The sequence below is a fragment of the Canis lupus genome, chromosome 38 (genome assembly GCF_011100685.1).
Source record: "Canis lupus familiaris isolate Mischka breed German Shepherd chromosome 38, alternate assembly UU_Cfam_GSD_1.0, whole genome shotgun sequence".
NCBI classification, from domain to species: Eukaryota; Metazoa; Chordata; class Mammalia; order Carnivora; family Canidae; genus Canis; species Canis lupus.
This window is the reverse complement of record NC_049259.1, coordinates 3,250,133-3,270,780: the sequence shown is the minus strand read 5'-3', so window position 1 is coordinate 3,270,780 and position 20,648 is coordinate 3,250,133. Positions and strand designations below refer to the sequence as shown.

The 20,648-nt window shown below is 45.1% G+C and overlaps 1 protein-coding gene across 11 annotated transcripts in view; it reads right to left on the bottom strand.

Moving 5' to 3' along the window:
* Positions 1 to 20,648, bottom strand: part of SRGAP2 (SLIT-ROBO Rho GTPase activating protein 2) — a 235,414-nt gene that overhangs the window by 55,473 nt on the left and 159,293 nt on the right. For 9 of the 11 annotated variants that reach the window (XM_038586064.1, XM_038586066.1, XM_038586068.1 and 6 more), the window contains exons 6-10: positions 14,863 to 15,078; positions 14,138 to 14,266; positions 6,012 to 6,236; positions 2,145 to 2,246; positions 930 to 1,127 (exon numbers count right to left, since the gene is read on the bottom strand). In XM_038586064.1, the coding sequence (XP_038441992.1) occupies positions 930 to 1,127; positions 2,145 to 2,246; positions 6,012 to 6,236; positions 14,138 to 14,266; positions 14,863 to 15,078 (870 nt within the window). The remainder of the gene's footprint in view (positions 1 to 929; positions 1,128 to 2,144; positions 2,247 to 6,011; positions 6,237 to 14,137; positions 14,267 to 14,862; positions 15,079 to 20,648) is intronic. The other 2 variants (XM_038586065.1, XM_038586067.1) reach the window with 1 other exon arrangement.

Here is a 20,648-nt window from a genome sequence, read left to right as displayed (position 1 = left end):
AGCAAATCACTAGAGTTCTTAATGGAGAAAGGGCAATGTTCAAAGAAGAATTAAACAAATTATTCTAGTTGGAGGAAAAATTCAATTTATTGCATGCAGACTGTGTTTCTTGACTGAAAAACAAGTTAATCCCTCTCATTCAGAATCAGTATGCATATTCACTAGCTATATTTCATCTCACATCTGCAAATTTAATTTTTCCTTTCTTCGTTGTCAGAACATGAGAAAATAAATTTTAGTCCCGGCAATGAATCCTACTTGGCAAGCTCAAAATAACTTAATTATTAAAAAGCAGCACCAAAGACCAGCCAGCAACCTTCCACAGGACTGTTAACACAACTTGAAAGAAAATCGGGTCCATTTGTCTAACAGAAGTGGGGGAATACAGTATTTGGAAATTCTCTGCAAACCAATGATGCTGCATTATTACCTGTCCTCTTGAATTTTAGTTATAATTACAAAAGGTAATTTCCCATCAACAAAAATTATAAAATACTGTCATCGCCTCACCTAGAAGAGATTATGGAGTTTAAAAATAAGACATGCGTTAGCCAGAATATTTGGATGTATCTCCCAAGAACCAAGAAATGAAGATCTCCTTTTATGACTCCCATGGAGAAGGAATTCTTTCAACAGAAGCCTACTAGTGGTTAGAATTCTAAAAGTCTTCCATGGGAAGGAAAAAAAAAAAAAAATAAAGAAAAGACTATCTTCCTAGTAGTGTTCTTGAGAGCATCTTTCTCTTGGGGGTCCCTTTAGACATATATAACTCAGAGATATCTGTGTCTTAATTTAGGTTGAGGAATGGTCTCTGAATATCCAAATTAAGATATTCAAAGACTGACCTTGCAACACTTGACAAGGACTCTGGGTTCCAAGTGTCCCTGTATGCTGCAAGTACTCCTCAAGAGCCACTGAACCCCCCTCACCGTGAAATAGAACTGCTCTGTCTCTTGCTGGTTGGCTCTCCTCTTAGCGATGCTGGGCTTGCTCATGAAGGTTTCTGAGACCGTGGACTTGACAGATTCCATAGAGTTGCTGTACTGGAAGCAGTCAGACACATCAAAATCCTCAACGGTCACAATGTCCTGGATGGTCTGCAGAGTGGCTTCCATTGTTTTCTTTACCTGCGACGACAAGGGCCAACATAATGTGTGAGGAGTGGGCTGCAGAGGAGCAGGTACCGGAGAAGCCTGGAGATGTGGGAGAGGAGTGGCTGGAGGGGAACGGAGGAGCTGCTGCTGAAGGCAGGGCTCTGCTGCCAGTTGGCTGGTGCCTGGTGAGTGACAACCATCACCTGGACTCTGTGTTACAGTGCCACTGTCCAGCGAGGACCTAAAAACCACCCCTCTTCATGCTATTTATTTGACCCAGCTCTTTTATTTAATGTCTACTTTTTAAGTTTAATATTAGCTCTTGCCCATAATCGAAGTGCTAAGAGAGTAAAACAAATCCAAACTGACCTCATGATGCAAAGAGCTTGTTAAAATGTGAGATGGGCCTCATCCCATAATGCCCCACAATCTGCGCTTCAACAAATCAGGGGACTTGTTTCCCCATTCACAAACTAAGTGACTCACCCCCAGGCCTTCCTGATCTTCCTGGGAAATGTAAGACCGATTGAGATGCCAGGTAAGAAGTCATGTGAGCACAAAAGAAAGAAGTTGGATAATTAATCATGCTGCCCTTTTGAACTAGTTGTTGAAAGCAAGCACACCAGGCCCAGAAGAAAGTCTTCATTTTCTAAGAGGATGGAGATGTTTTAAGTGTCAAAGTCAAAGGCCTCTGTTTGTTTGAAAATGCTGGAAAAAACCAGGCATGAGGGGGTGGTTTCAGAGACACAATATTGTTCACACAGCTGCCAAGTGCCATTTTGATTAAATGTGTAGAGGGAGGAAAAAAAGCATTTTGCAAAAGCTCAAAATAGAGTTCAACCTTTGGCAATGCAAGAGCAACTTCCTGGAGTTCAAGGGCAGGATGTAGAAGAGGGGGAAAATCCAAGGCTACATTTGGCTAGGAAATATTTGCAGCAGCCCGGACATTCTCTGCATGCTCCTTCCACCTGCTCCCAGATGGGCAGCAAGAAAGAGGTTGAACAGGGAAACACGGAGGGTCGCTCCAAGTCTCCTAAGCAGGAAACTCACCTCTTCGTTCTCAATCTTCAGGGTGGATAGGCGAGACTGCAGTTGCTGGCATCTCTGTACCAGCTCACTCTGGACAGGCTGCTGGGCACAGAGCTGGGAAGCCTGCCAAAAGAAAGCAACACCAGGTCAGGAAGAGGACACGGTTCTTCTGGCGGTTCCAGAGTCCCATTACTACTAATAAAAGTACTCGTGTTCAAGTTGTCAGCCTCACAGTTTCTGTGTGAAAATAAAAATCCAAAGGCAAATTGTGTGAACTTCTTCCAGGACTCACCAGCACAAAGAGGGAACAAGGAGTGGGACCTGTGTGGAAAGACCAGGTCTCTCCACTTGGGGCCGATCCCGAGGCTGGTGCTTGGCAGGGTCTGCAGCTCTGTGGAAGCTGGTGTTAGGCCAGAGAAAGGTGCCTTGGGCAGCCCCGACTTTACACACACAATGCTTTGGCAGTGAGGATTTCCTGCTAGAAGTCCGAGTGGCCACCTCTCCAGCCCCTCCTTCATCCCCCTTCATGCACGCACCAGAGTGAAACCAGGAGAGAAGTGGGTCAGGAGGCTAGCCTGCCGCTGTTGGCAGCCAGCATGTGTTTATAAATCTGGGCCATGCATGAGAGCTCTGACTCAACGAGAGAAAGTAAAGCCAGGAATGAGTCCACAGGCTGTGCTAGAAGGCCCCGGAGGGCACAGAATCTGGTGGCACCTGGCACTTTCAAAGAGCCATCCTTTTGCCCCAGGCTTACACCAGATCTGTATGGGAAAGGCGTCTGCCCCTCCCCGAAGGACCACTGTCAATAGGCTTCAGCCTCCATGCAAAGATGGTTGAGCTACTGTCTCCGGGTGGCAGCATGGCTATGGCATGGGCACGAGGTCACCCACTAAAATTAATAAAATTATCAAAACATTCTACGTCCTGAGAAAACAAATGAACAAAAATCTATCCTAGTCCCCAGGATGACAGATGAGGAACAGAAGGCTGGCAGATTAGGAAGCAGGACCCACATGGAGGCAGCTCCTGTCACCTTGCCACCATGTGTCCCTTAGCCTCTTGTCTGAAGAGAGACATCTGGATAGAACTGGCCCCCTTCTTCCTCAGCAATGAGTGGGCACATTCACATGCCCACAGACTGTTCTCTTGCTTAGAAGACAAAACCTCTCTTCAAATGGAGGGGGCTGGGACTTGACCTTTCCCTCCATTGGCTTTTAAGCTCCAAACTGACTTGACCTCCTCCCCCCAGCTGAGGGGCTGGCCTGAGCCAGCTCTCAGATCTGAAGAGAGCTGACTTCACTCTGGCTCTTGGATAAGCAGACACAATGGAGAAAGCTCAGTGGCCAGGATGGGTTAGAGCCAAGACTGAAACTCTCTGGCTGCCTGATGTCACTGGTCAGGCATCCAGAGCCCCACAAGCCTCTGGGGGCACCAAGAGTAGAGCCAAGCACCTCCTCCTAGTACATCTGAGAGTGTTTGGCATCAACTCATGTGCTGAGCACCCCAGAACACCAGGCAGTGTGGGGTCTTGGCCAATTTCAGGGCTTCCGGTCAAAATGCTACCCGAACCTTGGCCCTCGTCCAAGGACTTCCAGGCAGCTCCCTCTTGTTGCCTCCACGGTCTACAGACAGCCCACACTCGTGGGGACAGACTGGCTGCAAGGACCAAGAAAAACTCGCCTTCTCATCTTTTTATTTTTGACCCCTAGGAAGGCTAGGCCAGAATGCAGAACCTTTGCAAGATCTAGGGCCGACCCCAGCCCCTGCCTGGCTCAGCCACTGATCAGCTGTATCACACAAAGGGAGGACCCAGACAGAAGAGTGAACTATTGATGTTAAAGTAACCCAGACCTAGCAGGGAGGTCTCAGAGAGGGAAAAATGACCTCCACGCCTGTGCCTTTAAGAAGCAGCGGGGCTGTGCTTCAAGCTTTGGCAGAGGTCCTCTACCGGGGTGCAAGGTAATACATTCCAGCTGTGCTCCACAGTATGAAACTAAGGCACTGACAGGGCTACGAGGGGGCCTAAGCACCCAGCATTTGGATTCTCCCTTTATGGAGACAAGCTGTTTGGCTCAGAGGGCAACTCAGTCAACACCAGAAAATGTATCACTCTGCTCAGCTGGTCCTCAAGTTCCACTGATTCTTGGGAAGGAATGTCAGTGGCAGCTGGAGAAGGGGACTGGAAGACAAGTTGGACCAGAAGCCAGGGCAGGTGAGGAATGGGGCTTCCTGGGGCTCGGTGACATTCCCCCCAACTGCACACGCTGCCATTTCACTTCCCCATCTGTTCAGACACTGACATTTCCTTAGTCACAGAAATGGAAACAAACTATACATGGTTTGGTTTTCCCTGAGGAGAGGAAAGAAATCATCTCCACGTTCTTGTCTTTAGGATAGATATGTCCCACTCTCTGTTATGGCTTATTGATGACAGCAAATCCTCTAGTTAGACTGTAATAGTTGTCATTCTAGAATAGGGTTTTTTTCTAAAAAACATCTAGATACTAATCCTAATGAAAACACCATTCCCTTGTTGAGAGGACATAGTTATTTTTCAGCCACCTAGCATCCCTTCCTCCTTCTCCGGTGACTTTGGCCTGACTGTCCTTGGCAGAACCTCCTACCCCACAATCCAAGTGGTGTATTTTGGATGAGGCTCTCCACAACCCTGGGATGGGTTAGGCTTATGACTTAGGCTTAAACCAACCAGCCAACTGCAGACACCCAGCCACAATAACTAGCTCAGTGCTAAACATAGCAGCCAGTCAGAACGAAGAAGACACAATGAGAATTTTGTGGGGGCTTCTAGAAGGGAAGCAGATACTCCTTCCATTGGATTTGGACCTATAAGAAATCAGGCTGGAAATATAGTCACCTTGCCCTTATGGGATAAGAGCCTACTTGAGAATAGAGCCAAGATACAAGATGTGAAGCAGAGAGAGAGAAAAAAAAAAAAGCAAAAAACCAAAAACCCGAGTCTTGATAAATCCCCACTCCTAAATCCAACCACACCTGAAGATCCATCTATTTCTATTATGTAAGCCTATACATTCTCCTCCCAATTTCATCTGAAGGTTAAAGGCTAGCTCCTACTGGCAGGAATCAGGGTCACTCTGATTCGCATGCACAGCCACTCCAAGTGGAACCAAATATTCAGAGCAATGAAACCCAAAGAGCTTCTTGTTACTCTCACTTTGTTCAGATCCTTCTTGTTTTAGTCTTAGAGGTTCAACATTCAAAACAGGGCCCCCATGTTCTTGTTCCCTAGCCTGGGCAGACAGCATCAGGCCTCTGGGATGACATCTTAGCTCCTGTCTTATCTGTAGGTGCCCATTCTTTTTTGTTCAATACGCCAGCAAAGCTATACCCCTTATTGTAATCTTCTAAACTCAAGAGAATAAGATCCTTCAGATCTCTGCCAAGTGACATAAGATCACATCACTTCTGCCCACTTGGCTCTCCCTCCCCATCAAAAGCCTTGAGTATCTGGTTGCATCTCAGCTCTTCTTCCAGACTCACCATTTGGAGGCCTCCTCCAAATCCTTCCCCCTTCCCATACTGAACTGTTAGTTTTTATACACCTATTGTTTTCCACCTCCTCTGATCCTGCTGGACTCTCTGGGGGCCCCACTCTATGCATATCTGGAACCCTCTCTCAACTCCCCAGACTGGAAGCTCCCAGAGGGCCCTAATCCCCACCTTCTACAGTTAAGCCCAGCAGCCGCTCAGTAGCTCTTTGCCAAATGAGTGGAATACTCCTCACTCAGCTGAAAGTAAGCCAACCCCAGGCCTTCCTCTCCCCAGAATAACATGGCCTTAGTGTAGTGAATCCAGACACAAGTGAGCTCAAGCCCTGGAGGGGGTGTGCTGATGGGAAGGAGGCCTCACCATGTCCCCCATGTGGGGCTGGAATTCAAACTTCATAGGTGGGCAGAAGACATTGTTGTACATCTCCATGAGGCGCTGCTTGTCACTGGTGGCATCCAGATTCTCGACAGCATTCTCGATGGCATCCAGACCCTCGTGCTTTGACTGCTCCAGATTCAATTCAGCAGAGAGGAAGGTACGTAGCGCCCGGTTCAGGCTAGCATGGTAGCCCAAGTCACAACACTGCTGTGGGATGGAGAAGGCATGTGAGCAAACCATGGACAATCTCACAGCTGGGCAGAAAGGGAGTGTGGCCCCCAGGGCAGCTCGGACCATGTCAGCAGGACTGGCTGTGCAGCCGGAACAAGGCTGACATTCTGACTTCCAAGATCCAGGTGAAATTTCTGGTTTCCATTCCCAGTTCAACGGTAGACACACCTCAGAGGGCTATGGGCTGGTTGAAAGGAAGAGGACTCAACAGAACAGGACATTATTTCATCATGTGCTGCCCAGGGGTATTCCGTAAACATGAGAAGAGCTAAGGGTTCAAGGGAACCCTCTTCCACTTCAGGGGTTTCTCTGTGGATACCATTTTAACAAAATACAACCATGAAAATACAGCCTGCCACTCCCTGAAGGTCACTGTGGTCAAGTCACTACCTATGAATCAAACCAGGCCATTTCACCATTCCAGGCTCACAGTGCACAAGTGTCGCAAGAGCAGCTGGTTTACACAAACACTGAACTTCAGTGGGAGAAGAGAATGGGGATCAGACTCTGTCGTCCATTGTCACCCCCACCAGTTCCTGACATTCGAGGACAGCCTTCGCTCCAGACTTGGATTTCTGCACTAAAGCTCCTCCCCGACAGAAACAGCATTTATAAGACCAAACATTTCTAAGTGTCAGTCTTACTGGGAAAACTCAGATCATGTCAAGGATCCTGACTTTCTAAAGCAAACTGGGGAGCGGGGGGGTGTATGAGAGAGGCAAGAGTATAAAAAAAAAGCACTGAACAGGAAATCAAGCAACCTTGGAAAAGCCACTCCCCAACCCTGAACCTATATCCTCAGCTGTCAAATGAACAGATCTGGCCAGGTCAGTGGTCTACAAGCTGTGGATCAGAGCTGTACAGTTCAATGCCACTGCTCAGGCTGCTCTTGAGAAGGGGGTAAAAGGAAGCAACCAGTAGGACTTGGGAGCCCTTCTCTCTGGTTCAACCAAATCAGCTCTGCTCTTTTGTCTACTTAATACATTGGGATTCTATGTAAGGTCTGGTTTGAAGAAAGAATTCTGCTAGAGAAAAAGCCTGAAAATACATGGACTAATTATAATCCCCAAGGCCGTCTTCAGCAATGGCACTCTAAAATCTTATAATATTCCCCATCTCTCCCAAAGGATCCTGAGACTCAAATTCCTTTGTCATCCATTATCCCTTCTATTGCTTAAGCAGCTTTGAGATCCAGAACCTGAGAAGAAACATCAGAGAAGAATCCATGCATAGAGTAAGACCATCTGCCTGACTACTGTTTCAGTCTATAGGCAGGCATCAAATTAACTTCCCCAGCCCTTCCCCTCATTATGTTCACGTTGGGAGCAGCCATGATTGGGGAAGAAAAAGCATGTGACGTGTGCTTTTCCTCCCAGCATCCCACAAGAAGCTCAGTGACACAGCGCCTGTTGGGCTGGGCTCTGGGTCAATGCCAACAAGCTCTGGCAGGTGCCTGGCTGCAGCTCAAGAACAGCAGTTACAGCTGAACTAGGGGCAGAGGATGGAAAGACATTAAATTCAGTTGGGATGGAAGAGCAAATGGAAGCAAGACAAAAGCAGCTGATTGGGAGACTCATGTGCAGGGGCCATTTCTCCTCCGAAAGACACTGCTGGTCTAGCCAGGCTGCCCTTGAACCTGCAAACCTTCCTGACTAGTTCTATGCAGATGCTGATGATGAAACTGGATGCCTGTGAATCTGTGAACAGAAGTAACATGGCCTACAGGGCTGAGCAAGTAGGGAGCTTTTGAGTGCAGAAGAGAATTGGGGGGGGGGGGCGGGGTGCCTCTCATCATCTTTACCTATTTTTGGTGACTCCACTTTCCTCTTCATTCTCTCTACCTCTACCCTGATTCATACCCTTTTCTACACCAGTGCTGTCTGCTTCACTGTCTTCAGAAATGGCTTTTGTTATGCCACTTGCCAGCTAAAGAACTTACAAAAGCTTTCAGTTTTTTCCTCTCTTTCTTTTTTTAAGATTTTTTTTAAAAGTTATTCATTTGAGAGAGAGGGAAATTGAGCAAGACTATGAGCAGGGGGGAGGAGCAGAGGGAGAGAGAGAAGCAGACTCCCTGCTGGGCAGAGAGCAGACATGGGGCAAGATCCCAGGACCCCGAGATCATGACCTGAGACAAAGGCAGATACTTTACCTTCACCGATTGAGCCACCCAGGTGCCCCAGCTTAGTTTTTTCTAAAGTGAAGTCCACCTTCCTCATTTTGGAAATTTAAAAACACCTCGACTTTACTAAGTGTGTGTACTGTATACCTGATGTGCACTAAGTGCTTTATGGACATTCTGCATCTGAATCCTCATAATAACTCTAGTGAGGTTGGTATTATCTTACTTTCTCAGACTAGAAAGTTGAGGCTCCGTGAAGTTAAGCAAAGTCAACAGCCAGAACAAATTATAATCTGCCTTGCAGTCTGACCATCCACATCATCTCCCCTCTATTCCATTCCTCAGCCTCTTCTGCTCTAACCAATGACATGATCCTGCTTAGGATAGACAATGGGAAAACAGCAGGCCTCAGGCCTCAAATCAGCTGCACGACCACAAGCAAGGAATTTAACTCCCCTTGGCCTCCAAGGGGAACAACAGCAGTCTCACAGATCATAGTGAGGCTGAAAAAAGGCAATGTATTTACATATGTTTGGCATCATGCAGATACTTCGACATCAACCACCAAGATCCCCAAATCCACTGACCTCTGCCCTTACCCCAGCATTCTCCCTTCTTGACATATTTTCCACTCTTCTCACTTGGTGGAAATGGACCCAATCTTCAAAATCCAAACCTAATTCCCAGCCTCTGGGAAGCCAGCCAGCCCTGCAACCCTGGCATCTATTAACCTTGGCCTCTACTCAGGGCCAAAGCACACCAGCCCTCATGTGACAGCAAACACACTGCCTCACTCTGAGATTTGCCATTTCCTATCACCCCAAGCAGAAGACAAGCCTCAAAGAGGGCCTGGTCAGTGTCATTCCTCCTTTGTATCCCTCACCAAGAAGCCTTGCTCATAGTAGGCATTTAATACACATCAATTGATTTTAGCCTCTTAGGAAATAACCCATTTAGGCTGAATACCAATCTAAGTCATGTGGGTAGACATGGCCACTGGAAGCCCCTTATATCGCTCAGTCTGTATGGCCTATGGAAAGCAGGGAGCTTTCTCCAGCTGCCGGCTACCTCACTGATACAATTGTTCTGTAGCTTCTCTGTGCCAGTGAGTGGGGGTCTGCCTCACAATGTGCCGTCTGGCTCCTCTCTGCCTCCAGCCAACCAGGGAGACTTGGAATTGGTTTTACAGAGCCGTGGCTATCCACAAATCTCTGTGAGTGCGACAGCCAGAAACTGAGGCCTTAGCAAAGAAGCAATTTCTGGCAAGGTTAGGTAAACGAGATTTGAATATTTCATCTCTGTTCCCAAGAGAATCCCAGTGAGTAGAGGCAGCACATTATTTTCCTCACAATGGGGACAAAGTATGCTTTTGGTGGCTTCTGATGAGTTCTGTGGCCACGCTGAGCTCCCCTGGCCATTTCTGGGTTATATAAATGTTTGATGAAAACTCTCTCAGGGGAAATCAAATTTTTATAAGAATTTAATGATAGCCCATCCAGATGTGTGATGACTTGAGTTGACAGCTCATTAACCCTTTACTGGTTCACGTCCTCATGAAGAGACTCTAGAGAAGGCCTAGAAAAAAAAAAGGGTATTTCATAATATCCACTTCTAGTTCACACAGAAGAGAAAAATAAATGCCCTTTATAAAATTTCCTGTGAAGAAGGCGGAGTTCCCTCATGTCCAACTTGGGTGCACAAGGTGTCACAGACTCTCTCTACCCATGTATGTAGCCTTCACAAACCTCCAGCTATGCATGAGCACAATGCCCTGTTCTTCATTCATCCATCTGCTCCTGGGTTGGGAAAGCCACAGGAGTACGGGGGAGGAAAGCCACATTCCAATGAGCCTACAGTTCTTAGACTCCATCAAGTCAGCTCAGAATGTCTTTTTGGCCTGAAGTCAAGGTTTCTCTGGTGTGTGTTAGATGCTTCGTGTGGGTTTCTACAGTCTAAGTTTAAATCTTATTATCTTATAAAATGAAGTCAAAGGGTAGTCCTTGTGTCCGTGCACTGGTGTCGATAAAAATAACTTCCTTTGACTTATCCTCAATGCCCTTAGCACACATTGCGCTTCCGCACCAGGAGGAAGGAGGCAGCATGGTGCATGTAACATGGATGGCGACAGACTGGCACAAGACTCATCCTACGTCATAAAGCAAGTTCTGGATACTGTCAAGATCAGAAAGCCAAGGTACCCAGGCTCCCCACTCCCGCCCTACCGATTGGTTTGCTGCCAAAGTGTTCTTTGGGCCATTTTTATTGCCTGGGTCATTTAGAAAACTACTGATACACAGACGAGCAGTGGCGATGCTCAAAAACATCATGCTGGATAAAAAGGGGGCCAGGTATGAAAAGTATATACTATAAAATCCCATCTTTACGAAGTTCTACAATAGGCAAAACTAATTTATGTTGAAAGAAATCAGAACAGTGGTTGCCTTGGGGTAAGGGACTGAGTGGGAAGAAAATAGAGGAACTTTTTGAGGTAACGGAAATGTTCTCTATTTTGATGGACATGTAGGTTACCAGGGTGCTGGAATTTATCAAAACTCTTGAAACTATTAACACTTAAGTTCAAGCAGTGTATATAAATTATATCTGCAGGTTGTATTAAAAGGCATAAAAAGGGGGAAAAAATCTTGCCTTACGAAATCACGTTCTTCCTCCTCCTTCTATTCCTTTCTTCCTTCAATGAATTATACTATGTGCTCAGCTATGTATTAAGCACTGTGCATGTTTTTTAAAAAAAGAATATCTTAATATATAAAGTTTTTTAAAGATTTTATTTATTTATTCATGAGAGACACAGAGAGAAAGAGGCAGAGGCATAGGCAGGAGGAGAAGCAGGCTCCATGCAGGGAGTCTGATGTGGGACTCGATCCTGGGACTCCAGGGTCACGCCCTGAGCTAAAGGCAGACACTCAACTACTGAGCCACCCAGGCATCCCAATATATAAAGTTTAAAAAATATATATATTTAAGTTATCTCTACACCCAACATGGGACTTGAATTCATAACCCTGAGATCAAGAGTCGTATGTCTTCTGACTGAGCCAGCCAGGTGCCCCAGTTTATGTATTAAGGTAAAGAGAGGACTTGGTTCCTGCCCTCATGGAGTTTACAGAGACTAAGAGACATTCCTCTGTTCTTAGTGCAGGGACTCAAACTTTTTTTGACTTCTAACTCACAGTAAGAAATACATCTTGTCATACACACACACACACACACACACACACACACCCCTAACATAACAAATTCACAAAATAAAATTTAATCTTACTAGTATGATGTACTCACATATTTTATTTTCTTTCCTATTCTATTCTAATCCCTTCATTAAAAAAAATAAGTCAAACCCATAAAAGTGATTTCATGACTCCCCCCTGATGGATCATGACCTATAGTTTGAAGAACACTGTCCTGGGGCCCCTTGGGCTTACCTTTAACGCTGCAATTAGCCAATTACATAGAAAATATCATACAATGTCTATGAATACCTCTAGGGCAAAAATTATTTTATACCTTTTGTACCCTTGATGCTAAGCACATAGCCTCATTCCAAATAAATATTTACTTAGCCGAATAATGTTACCAGCTTAAAAAAACAAAAAAAAGAGTAATGAATCTGTCCTCACCTTAGAAAAAATAAAAACAAAACAAACAACAAACAAAACAAAAGCAACTTACTGAGTGGCCTGGAATGGTGCCAACCCAGACTTGCTCACAGTAGCCTACACCCACACCCCGAGTGTTAAGGAGGCTGGCAGGCTGCTTTTTCATGAGACTTCATACCACATCCCATGAAGACAGGCTCTTAACATACCTTTCTTATTCTTCTTCTTTAAAGTGAGAATAAGTAGCAAAATAGCTTGTTTCTTAGACATTTTAAAATACCTACTCACATCTGATGGAGGGTCTATGGATTGCCAAGGTCTCTCTCTCACCCCACTCCCAGATCGGCATTTTGGTGAAAGGGGTGAGGAAGTTACCCTGGGGGCAAGAAAGGAAAGGACAAACCAGAGGAAGAGGTGTAATGGACTGCATGGCCTAATTTTCTTTTTCAACAAATGTGAGATAAGTAGCAGAAATGGAACATAGAAAGAACTGATTCTCTTCCTTGTGCTGAGAACAGGTGTCTCTCCCAGTAGCAAAGAACCATTCCCCTCACGAGGAGAAAGGATCCTGTGTAGGGCTCTGACCTCCACTGAAGGACAGTGTTCAGATTGGCATCAACAAGCAAGGAGAACAAAGTGGTGCCTGAACAGGCATCAGGGCTCCACTTACCCAGTAAGGCAATGATACCCGGGGCATGAAGAGGCTGACATCTATTGAATCAAAAATCCCTGGCTCAAGGAACTATTTTAGAAATGTTCCCCAAGCATGTGGAGTCAGATTTCAGTACCAATGATTTAGTCCAATTTTTCTGTTTGCCAGAAAGAAGTGGGGGAGAGGGGAGCAAAGTGAGCAAAACAGTTCAGTGATAAGCCCCATATGACCTGAATCTTAGACCACACACCAAATACTCATGTGTGAAGCGTGGTAGGTTCATTCACTGAGAAACTAAGTTGGGCAAGGGGGCAAGGTCTGGCCAGGAAAGTCCAGTGGCTGCCCGCTAACAGCTAGAGGCAAATAGCAGGCCTCAGAGAGGATACCAGCTCAGGTCCGCCCGAAGCCCCAGAGGGTGGCTGCTGACACAAAGTCAGCTGACTCCAGGCCCCCCACTTTGAAGACTGGAGGGAAGAGCGTACTCTTGCAGCTATAGTCCAGGCTGGCTCAGGCAATGGACCGGCTGGGAGTCTGCAGGTGAGAGAGATTGCAAGGCTGACCCCCAAGGTCAAAGACAAAAAGCATATTCCTTGTGTCTAAGCCATGCAAAACACAGGTGTCTACTCATCTGCTTTTCTCATCATCTTTGGGCCATATGTCAGAAGGCATGGGCCCTACGTCAAGGGCATCCAGCTTCCTACTGACCAGGGCCCTCATTTGCAGTGTAACTGAGGGCAGGTAACCTTGAGCCTAGATTCCTAATCTTCAAATTGGAGATAGTAACACTGATCCACAGGGTGATGTGATAGTCAAATGAAATAATACCAAGAGATATTAACTATCTAAATATGAGGTATGGCATTTTAGCCCTTTAGCTCTTGCCACTCACTCCTACATGCAAGTGGCTGATCTAAGGAAATATTTCCTGGGAGAGACGTGCACTACAGTTATGAGCATGGGTTTAATAATCAGCCCCAGGGATAAATCTTGGCTCTGTCACTTATTAGCTGATTCTGGATGAGTCATCTAGACTCTGAATTTTAGGGACGCCTGGGTGGCTCAGTGGTTGAGCATCTGCCTTCGGCTAAGGTCGTGATCCTGTGGTCCTGGGATCGAGTCCTGCATCAGGTCCATGCAAGAGCCTGCTTCTCCCTCTGCCTATGTCTCTGCCTCTCTCTCTCTGTGTGTCTCTCATGAATAAATAAATAAAATCTTAAAAAAAAATAAATCAAATAAACTCTGAATTTTAAACTCTAAAAATGGACGAGTGCCTTCCTCTCAGGATCCTAGTAAGAACTGAATAAGATAAAGTATAAAGGGCTTCACCTGGTATCTGAAACATGGCAAGCCCCTAATGGACCACAGCTACTATCTTCATAATTCTTCTAAAAATGCTTGAAGATGCCTGAGCAACAGACTAGGGAACATCCGGACAATTCTCCAAAACCAGGAAGAAGATGCCCTTGAGCCCCCAGCTTTAAGCACTTACATCAATAAGGTCAGACAGGTCGTGGATGTAGTACTTGAAGACAGACGCATTGGTTGCCTCCAGAGCCAGTAAGTACTCATTCCGGGCTTTAATGGCCTTCAACTTATTCTCTGTGTACTTGGCTTGGCGCTGAAAAGGGAACAAAAGTTCAATTCTACTTTTTTTAAAGGGGAGACTGTTCTCTAAAAGATGAAAGTACAGTACATTCGAGAACCACAATTGTACTGCTACTCCCTATGCGCGTCTGCCTTAAATTGGGTTCTAATTCTGTTTAATGAGATTCAAGGGCATAATGTAGATCAATTCAGGAAAGGTTAATGAGGCTCCCTACTTTAGATGCACGTCCCACTTTGATTGTAACTACTAACACCATTCTCCATCCTTGTACCGGACCCGGAAGAAGGCATCACTACATCTGCCCCAGGATACAGGGCACCTGAAGCCAAACCCTAGGTCTGCAGTCCCTCTGCCAGGTATGAGAAAGGTTTCTAATGTTTCTTGTGGATCTGCTACAGGTGAAAAACTTGGAGCCTCCATGCCCATGTTCCTCCAGTACCTAGAATTTCTTCCAGGGCAGATGGCAAAGACTCACGTTTGACCATTAGGCACTAAGGAAACCAGAGTTTCTTTGTCCTTCTCTTCATAGCCCCTACTGGAAAACTTCTATTAGCCCTGACTCCCAGAGTGCTCCTCCCCAGCCCCCACAGATGCTGAAACATACACACCTTCTCCTTCATCTTCTCAATCTTCTTCACCGAGCTTCTTCGGACGTGCTTCTCTTCAATGCGGACATTGGATGAGGAGTCAGGGGAGCGTGGGGTCTGCCGGTCTTCCTGCTTTACCGATTTTCCGATTTGCTTCTCCTCCTGCTTCTCTGCCTCCTTTAGCTTGCTCTGAGCACTGATGCTGTCGGCATTGTACATGTGATATGTCTTCATGACCTGCAAGACATCCCCCACCCCCGCCCCCAGAGGTCAAGCCAATGGGGTCAATTCTCTGCTTTACAGACTAACAGATTCAGGGACCTGTCCCACATGAAGCAATATCCTCATGCCCTTAAGGGAAAAATTCTTAAGTGTTTGGTTCAGCAAACATTGTATATTAAAGACCACCCAAAGCACAGGAAAGCAGCATTTGAACTGAGCCAATAAGTCTTATTAAAATGGCTTCATGTCTTCCGTCACGTATTATTTACTTCTATTTATTAACACCTATAATCATTCCTCTTTCATATCGGCTAAGTAATTTCTATCACTTTGCCATCACACAACACCAAAGACACAAGAAACCCCCTCACCACTTGGATCTCAAGAACAAAGCCCTTCCCAAGCAGGGTAGGAACCCTGGGGAGGCCAGCACAGCCTGCAGAATAGCCAATCTTTTCAGACCTTTCAGATATAAAATGGGGAAGAAGAAAGGCTCCAAAAGCTCTTTGTGCTGGCCTAGCATTCTAGGGATCCCGTCTGTCTGCTTCAGGTACATTGAACTCACTACAACGACAGCAGCAGCTTTCATTTCTTGAGCACGTAGTATATGCTTGGCTTTGTGCCAAGTGCTATACACACAAATACAGCAACCCTGTGATCTAGAAAACAACCCTATGAAGACTGTTAATCCAGCCAACAATTCAGGTAAGAGCCTAAGAAGGAATAAAACCCACATCAGGTGAAACCAGAGTTGCCACAGGAAGGAAGAAATGTTAAAGGAGAGAAATGCAATTTTCAAGTTTCCCACCAAAGCCACTGTTGGGGAGTCCAATCTCTTTTCTTAACAAAGAAGCCTAGAACTTGTGTATATTTCCTCCCAAGCATACTTCCAGCCACACGGTGCCTGCTCTTCCCTGCTGGAGCTCTGTTTCCACACAGGGAGTCTCTAGCTTCTATCTGGGAATTAAAAATGCTGATTACAACTAAGCAAGCTGAAGTGTAAGAGTGCCGATATTTTGATGCTGTGCAATCTCTTTAAGAGGGAGAAAGAGAGTGTGGGATGCATGTATGTGGGGTTGGGTTGCAGACTGAATAACAGAGGGGAGGAGGGGCATAATATTGATAATAATTTCTATCGCTTACTTAGTATGTGCTGTGTGTCAGAGGCTTTATGTGTGTCGCCTCATTGAACCCTCACATCAACTCTATGAGACATGTCATTATCTCTACTTTTAAAGATGGGGAAGCCGAGGCTCAAAGGGATTAAACTATCTCACCCAAGGTCACGCAACTAGTAAATGGCAGAATCAGGATTCAAACTCAGGTTTGTCAGACCATAAAGTCCACATTCTGAGCTACTAGGCACCAGTGTCTTCCTCTAAATAGACCAGAGCCGGGTTAGTTGGTAGGAAAGGTTAGGTTTAACCAAGACTAGTTTGAAAAGAGGAACTGGTTTTATCAATGGCTTTGTGTTAGAGTGGTGGTCCCAACTGGGGGCTAATCTAGAGACCTTTGTTTTTTTTAAGATATTTATTATTTATTTATTTATTTATTCATTCATTCATTCACTCATTCATTCATGAGAGACACACATAGAGATTGAGAGAGGCAGAGACACAGGTAGAGGGAGAAGCAGGCTCCACACAGGGAGCCCGGCGCGGGACTGGATCCCGGGACTCCAGGATCATGCCCTGGGCTGAAGGCAGGCTCTATTCACTGAGCCACCCAGGGATCCCTTAGAGATCCCTTAAATCCCTTAGGATTTTAATGGTTACAACTTGGGAGCTTGCTCTGGCATCCTGTGGGTAGAGGCCAGGGAGACTGCTAAACAGCCAGTGCACAAGACCCCATAATAAAGCTGTCTACCCAAAATGTCCATGGTACCAAGGTTGAGAAACCCTGGGTTAGAGGGACCTTATGGATGTACTAATGCCTTAGAATCAGCGAGAGGTAGTGGAAAGAATAAAGAATACTGGGACATTGACAAAGTCAAAGTACATTAGAGTTTAGATGTCTCATTTTGGATACAGAATGTTTTAAATCAGCTTCACGTTATTTTCAACCTGACATTATTTCCTGTAAGTATAAGATCAACTCTGTATATTCTCTACAGAGGAGAAGTGATATTTAATACCTGGTACCATTAAAAACCCTTCTAAGTAATTCAAACAGTCCTCCAGATTCCAGGTTGACTAAGAAGTGAAGAAGAGTCATCTGTTATCCAGACTGAAGAAGGGTATTCAGGAGACTACTTTTTTTCTTTTTATCTGAATGTGGATTCAAAAGCTTGAATGAACAGTTATAAAAATGAATGAGTTTTTAAAAAGTGATTTTCCATTTCATGAGGATGCATGATGGATAAAGAAGAAACACTAAGAATGAATATGAGATAAAAAAGGACTCAAAGGAATAATACCCGGAAGACAACAATGAAGTAATAAAAATTAGTGATTTGTGATTTGTATTGCTCCTTTCCACTAAAGAACTTTCTTCAAAAGAGTTACACTACCTCATCTAAATAAAACTATGAATTCCTAAGGGTAAGCACCTCTTCTGTGTTCTCTTCTCCACAGTTGGGAAATGTGTCATGTACATAGTTGGTAGTTTTAAAATCAATGTGGTTGCCCAAATGACTTGATGACACCAGGTCTCTCCTCTGTGGAAATATGGAAGAAGTATAGCTAGTATCCTTCAACTCAAGGAAAAACTGAGGTATCCAGAGGCCAAAGCTTGAATAAGTGATGCCAAAACAATTGGGAGAAATAGAGAAGTCAAAATAGGACCTGGAGAAATATATACATATAGTGAGGCAAATATAAACTAGGGAAAAAATCCAGAAGTTGAAATTCTTAGTTCTACAAAGAGAATTCACTTTACTTCAAAAAAATGAAATCTTAATTCATGCCATTAGCTCTGCTCTGCTCTCTCCCCAAGCCAGACTAAAATAATAGAAAAGAATTTATTATTATTATTATTATTATTATTATTATTATTATTTAGATATAAACTGAGGAAAACAAAAAGAATGAAAGCAGCACCTAAAAAGCAGGGAGGCAAGTAGTAAATTATCTACCAAACCCTAAACCAAAAGTAGGCAGAGGCAAGAAGCAACCAGCCTTACATCACAGAAGCCCCAAGAGGAACTGGTGGTGGCAGTGGGATGAAGGTGGAGCTAAAACAAGAGAAACTACTGAAAGCCTAAGAATTGTTAGATTCCCAGATCCCACCCCTCCCCCTCCATTGTGGAGAACTAGAGGCATATTCTCTTATAGAAGGCCTATGGATTGGGACACCAGGCTCAGCTGAGGATAGGGGGTACTGAACTTAGAATAGGAAGATCAACTGAAAATGCTATACTGAATGTTGTGATGGCCCTGGCACCTTCACAGACTAGGCAGGTCACAGACGAGGCAGGAGGTCAGGAGAGCCTTGTCTGGGGAATCTGACTATCCAAGATAAAAGACCTAGAAATACTGATATCAGGGCTTCCCTAAGGACACACCAGTCAGATCACCCTACAGTAAAGACCACCGTTGGCACAGAACTTCCAACTAGCTTTTCAATGCCTCCCTTTAAAATATGAAAAGGTAGGGCAGCCCCGGTGGCTCAGCGGTTTAGCACCACCTGTAGCCCAGGGCGTGATCCTGGAGACCCGGGATCGAGTCTCACGTTGGGCTCCCTGCATGGAGCCTGCTTCTCCCTCTGCCTGTGTCTCTGCCTCTCTCTCTGTGTCTCTCATGAATAAATAAAATCTTAAAAAAATATATGAAAAGGCAGCTAAAGATTACCAAACATTTAAGAAAAATATCTAATATGAAAGGCCAAAACCATTGAGAGGGAACAGAAGGTATACAGAAAGAAGAAACCTTCAAAACCAATGAATAGTATCTCTAGATACATCAATGAAAAACGAAAAGACACTGTATCATGAAATAAGAACAGAATGCAATAAAAGAGGAACATTTAGAGAACAAGAAGAGAGATCTTGGCAATTAAGATTCAATTCAAATATCTCTCTAAGGAGCCCGATTTTATGCCCTTCTTCTGGGAAGACATGTAAATGTTATCACCTCATATTTTACTTGCTGCTTTACTCTTGTGTCTCTTCTATTAAAACTAAATGCCTTTAGTTCAGGGACATCTCTTATTTGTCTTCGTATTGCTAGTGCCTAGTGCTGGAGACAAACAGGCAAGCAGAGTGAGGGTACTATTCATTGACATTATTTCAAGAGAGCAGGTGCTAAATAGCAGTCTTCAGCGGCTCTGCCAGCAGACAGCTGCTGCACCAGATCAAGGAGCCATATATTCAGGGGGAGTACAGAAGAACAGAACTTCTAGGGCAACAATACCCCAGTGTCACAACACCTCTTCTTTCTTTCTTAATTATAGGGCTTGACTCTTCCTACTTAGCCAATCCATGTGGCTCCCATACTCCCACATACCTTCCTTCCTGTGGGTACTTGCTGGGCTTTTCCAGATACAAACTATGAGTACAAATGAGGCAGAGAATTCCAGAGTTCTTTGTGTGTTCCAACTTCAAAGGCATTTGGGGTCACCAGTTGGAAAATGAAAACCACTTATGCCATGGCCTACAAACTAGCTAGGCTCATTATGGGGGGAAAAACATATGGAGGAGAATGCTCACTTGAGCTGCTCTCTGAATGGCAGCTGTGGGAAGCAGCCCCTCGCACAGAATGCCAAGTCAGGAAAATCAAAGGTCCTTCAGGCATAAAAAAGGAGGGTACAGAGGGGCAGCTGGCCACTTATGGTGTGAGTCTGGGCCTCTTGCCGAAAAGCATCTTTATTTGAGAACACCGAGGCTCTGCCCCTTGGATCATCAAGGTTCAAAAATACTTAAATTATCCCCCTTAGGTAATCAGTCTCCCAAAAAGAAATATTTTGAGCATTAGGGGAGATACGAGCTAAGGAGAGCACCGGACATGGTGGGTTCCTTATATTCTTGGTTCCCTTTATTCCATGCCCACAAATAACTTTTATTGCCCACAGGGTCACTGAAGCAAGGGCCCCTTTTGCCTTCCCAAAAAGTAAATAAGGTAAAAGCTCCTTATCAAAAGATCTCTGTTGTTCTCTTAGCTCCTCTGAGAGAAGGAGAAAGAACATTCTGCAAGTAGCTTCCCAAAGCCAGCATATAATAGTGCCAAGTTTCTACTTGATGAAATCACCATGTTGAGTGACCAATTATCCTGGCTTACCAAGGGCTTTCCTAGGTGTAGCACTCAAAGTCCCATGCCCTGGAAAACCCTTCAGGTCCTAGGCAAACTGGGATAGTCAGCCACCCTAATGCCATGGTGCCTTACTGAGGCCAGGCCTACACGTACCTCATCCTACAGAAGAAAGAACTCATAATTCTATCCTCTGAACTTCCAAATGGCCTACAGAATCCGCACACTCACTTGACCGTTAACTACTGTCTGATATTTCAGAAAATGTGATTGGAGATATCAGTGTATGAAGTATATGGGGACCTGGGTCATGGAGGTCACCGCATCCTCCAGGTGTAGCTAGTGGCACATCAGGTGGAATCTGGTGGCCTAGTTTGGTGGACTCCAGTCAACAGACCAGCG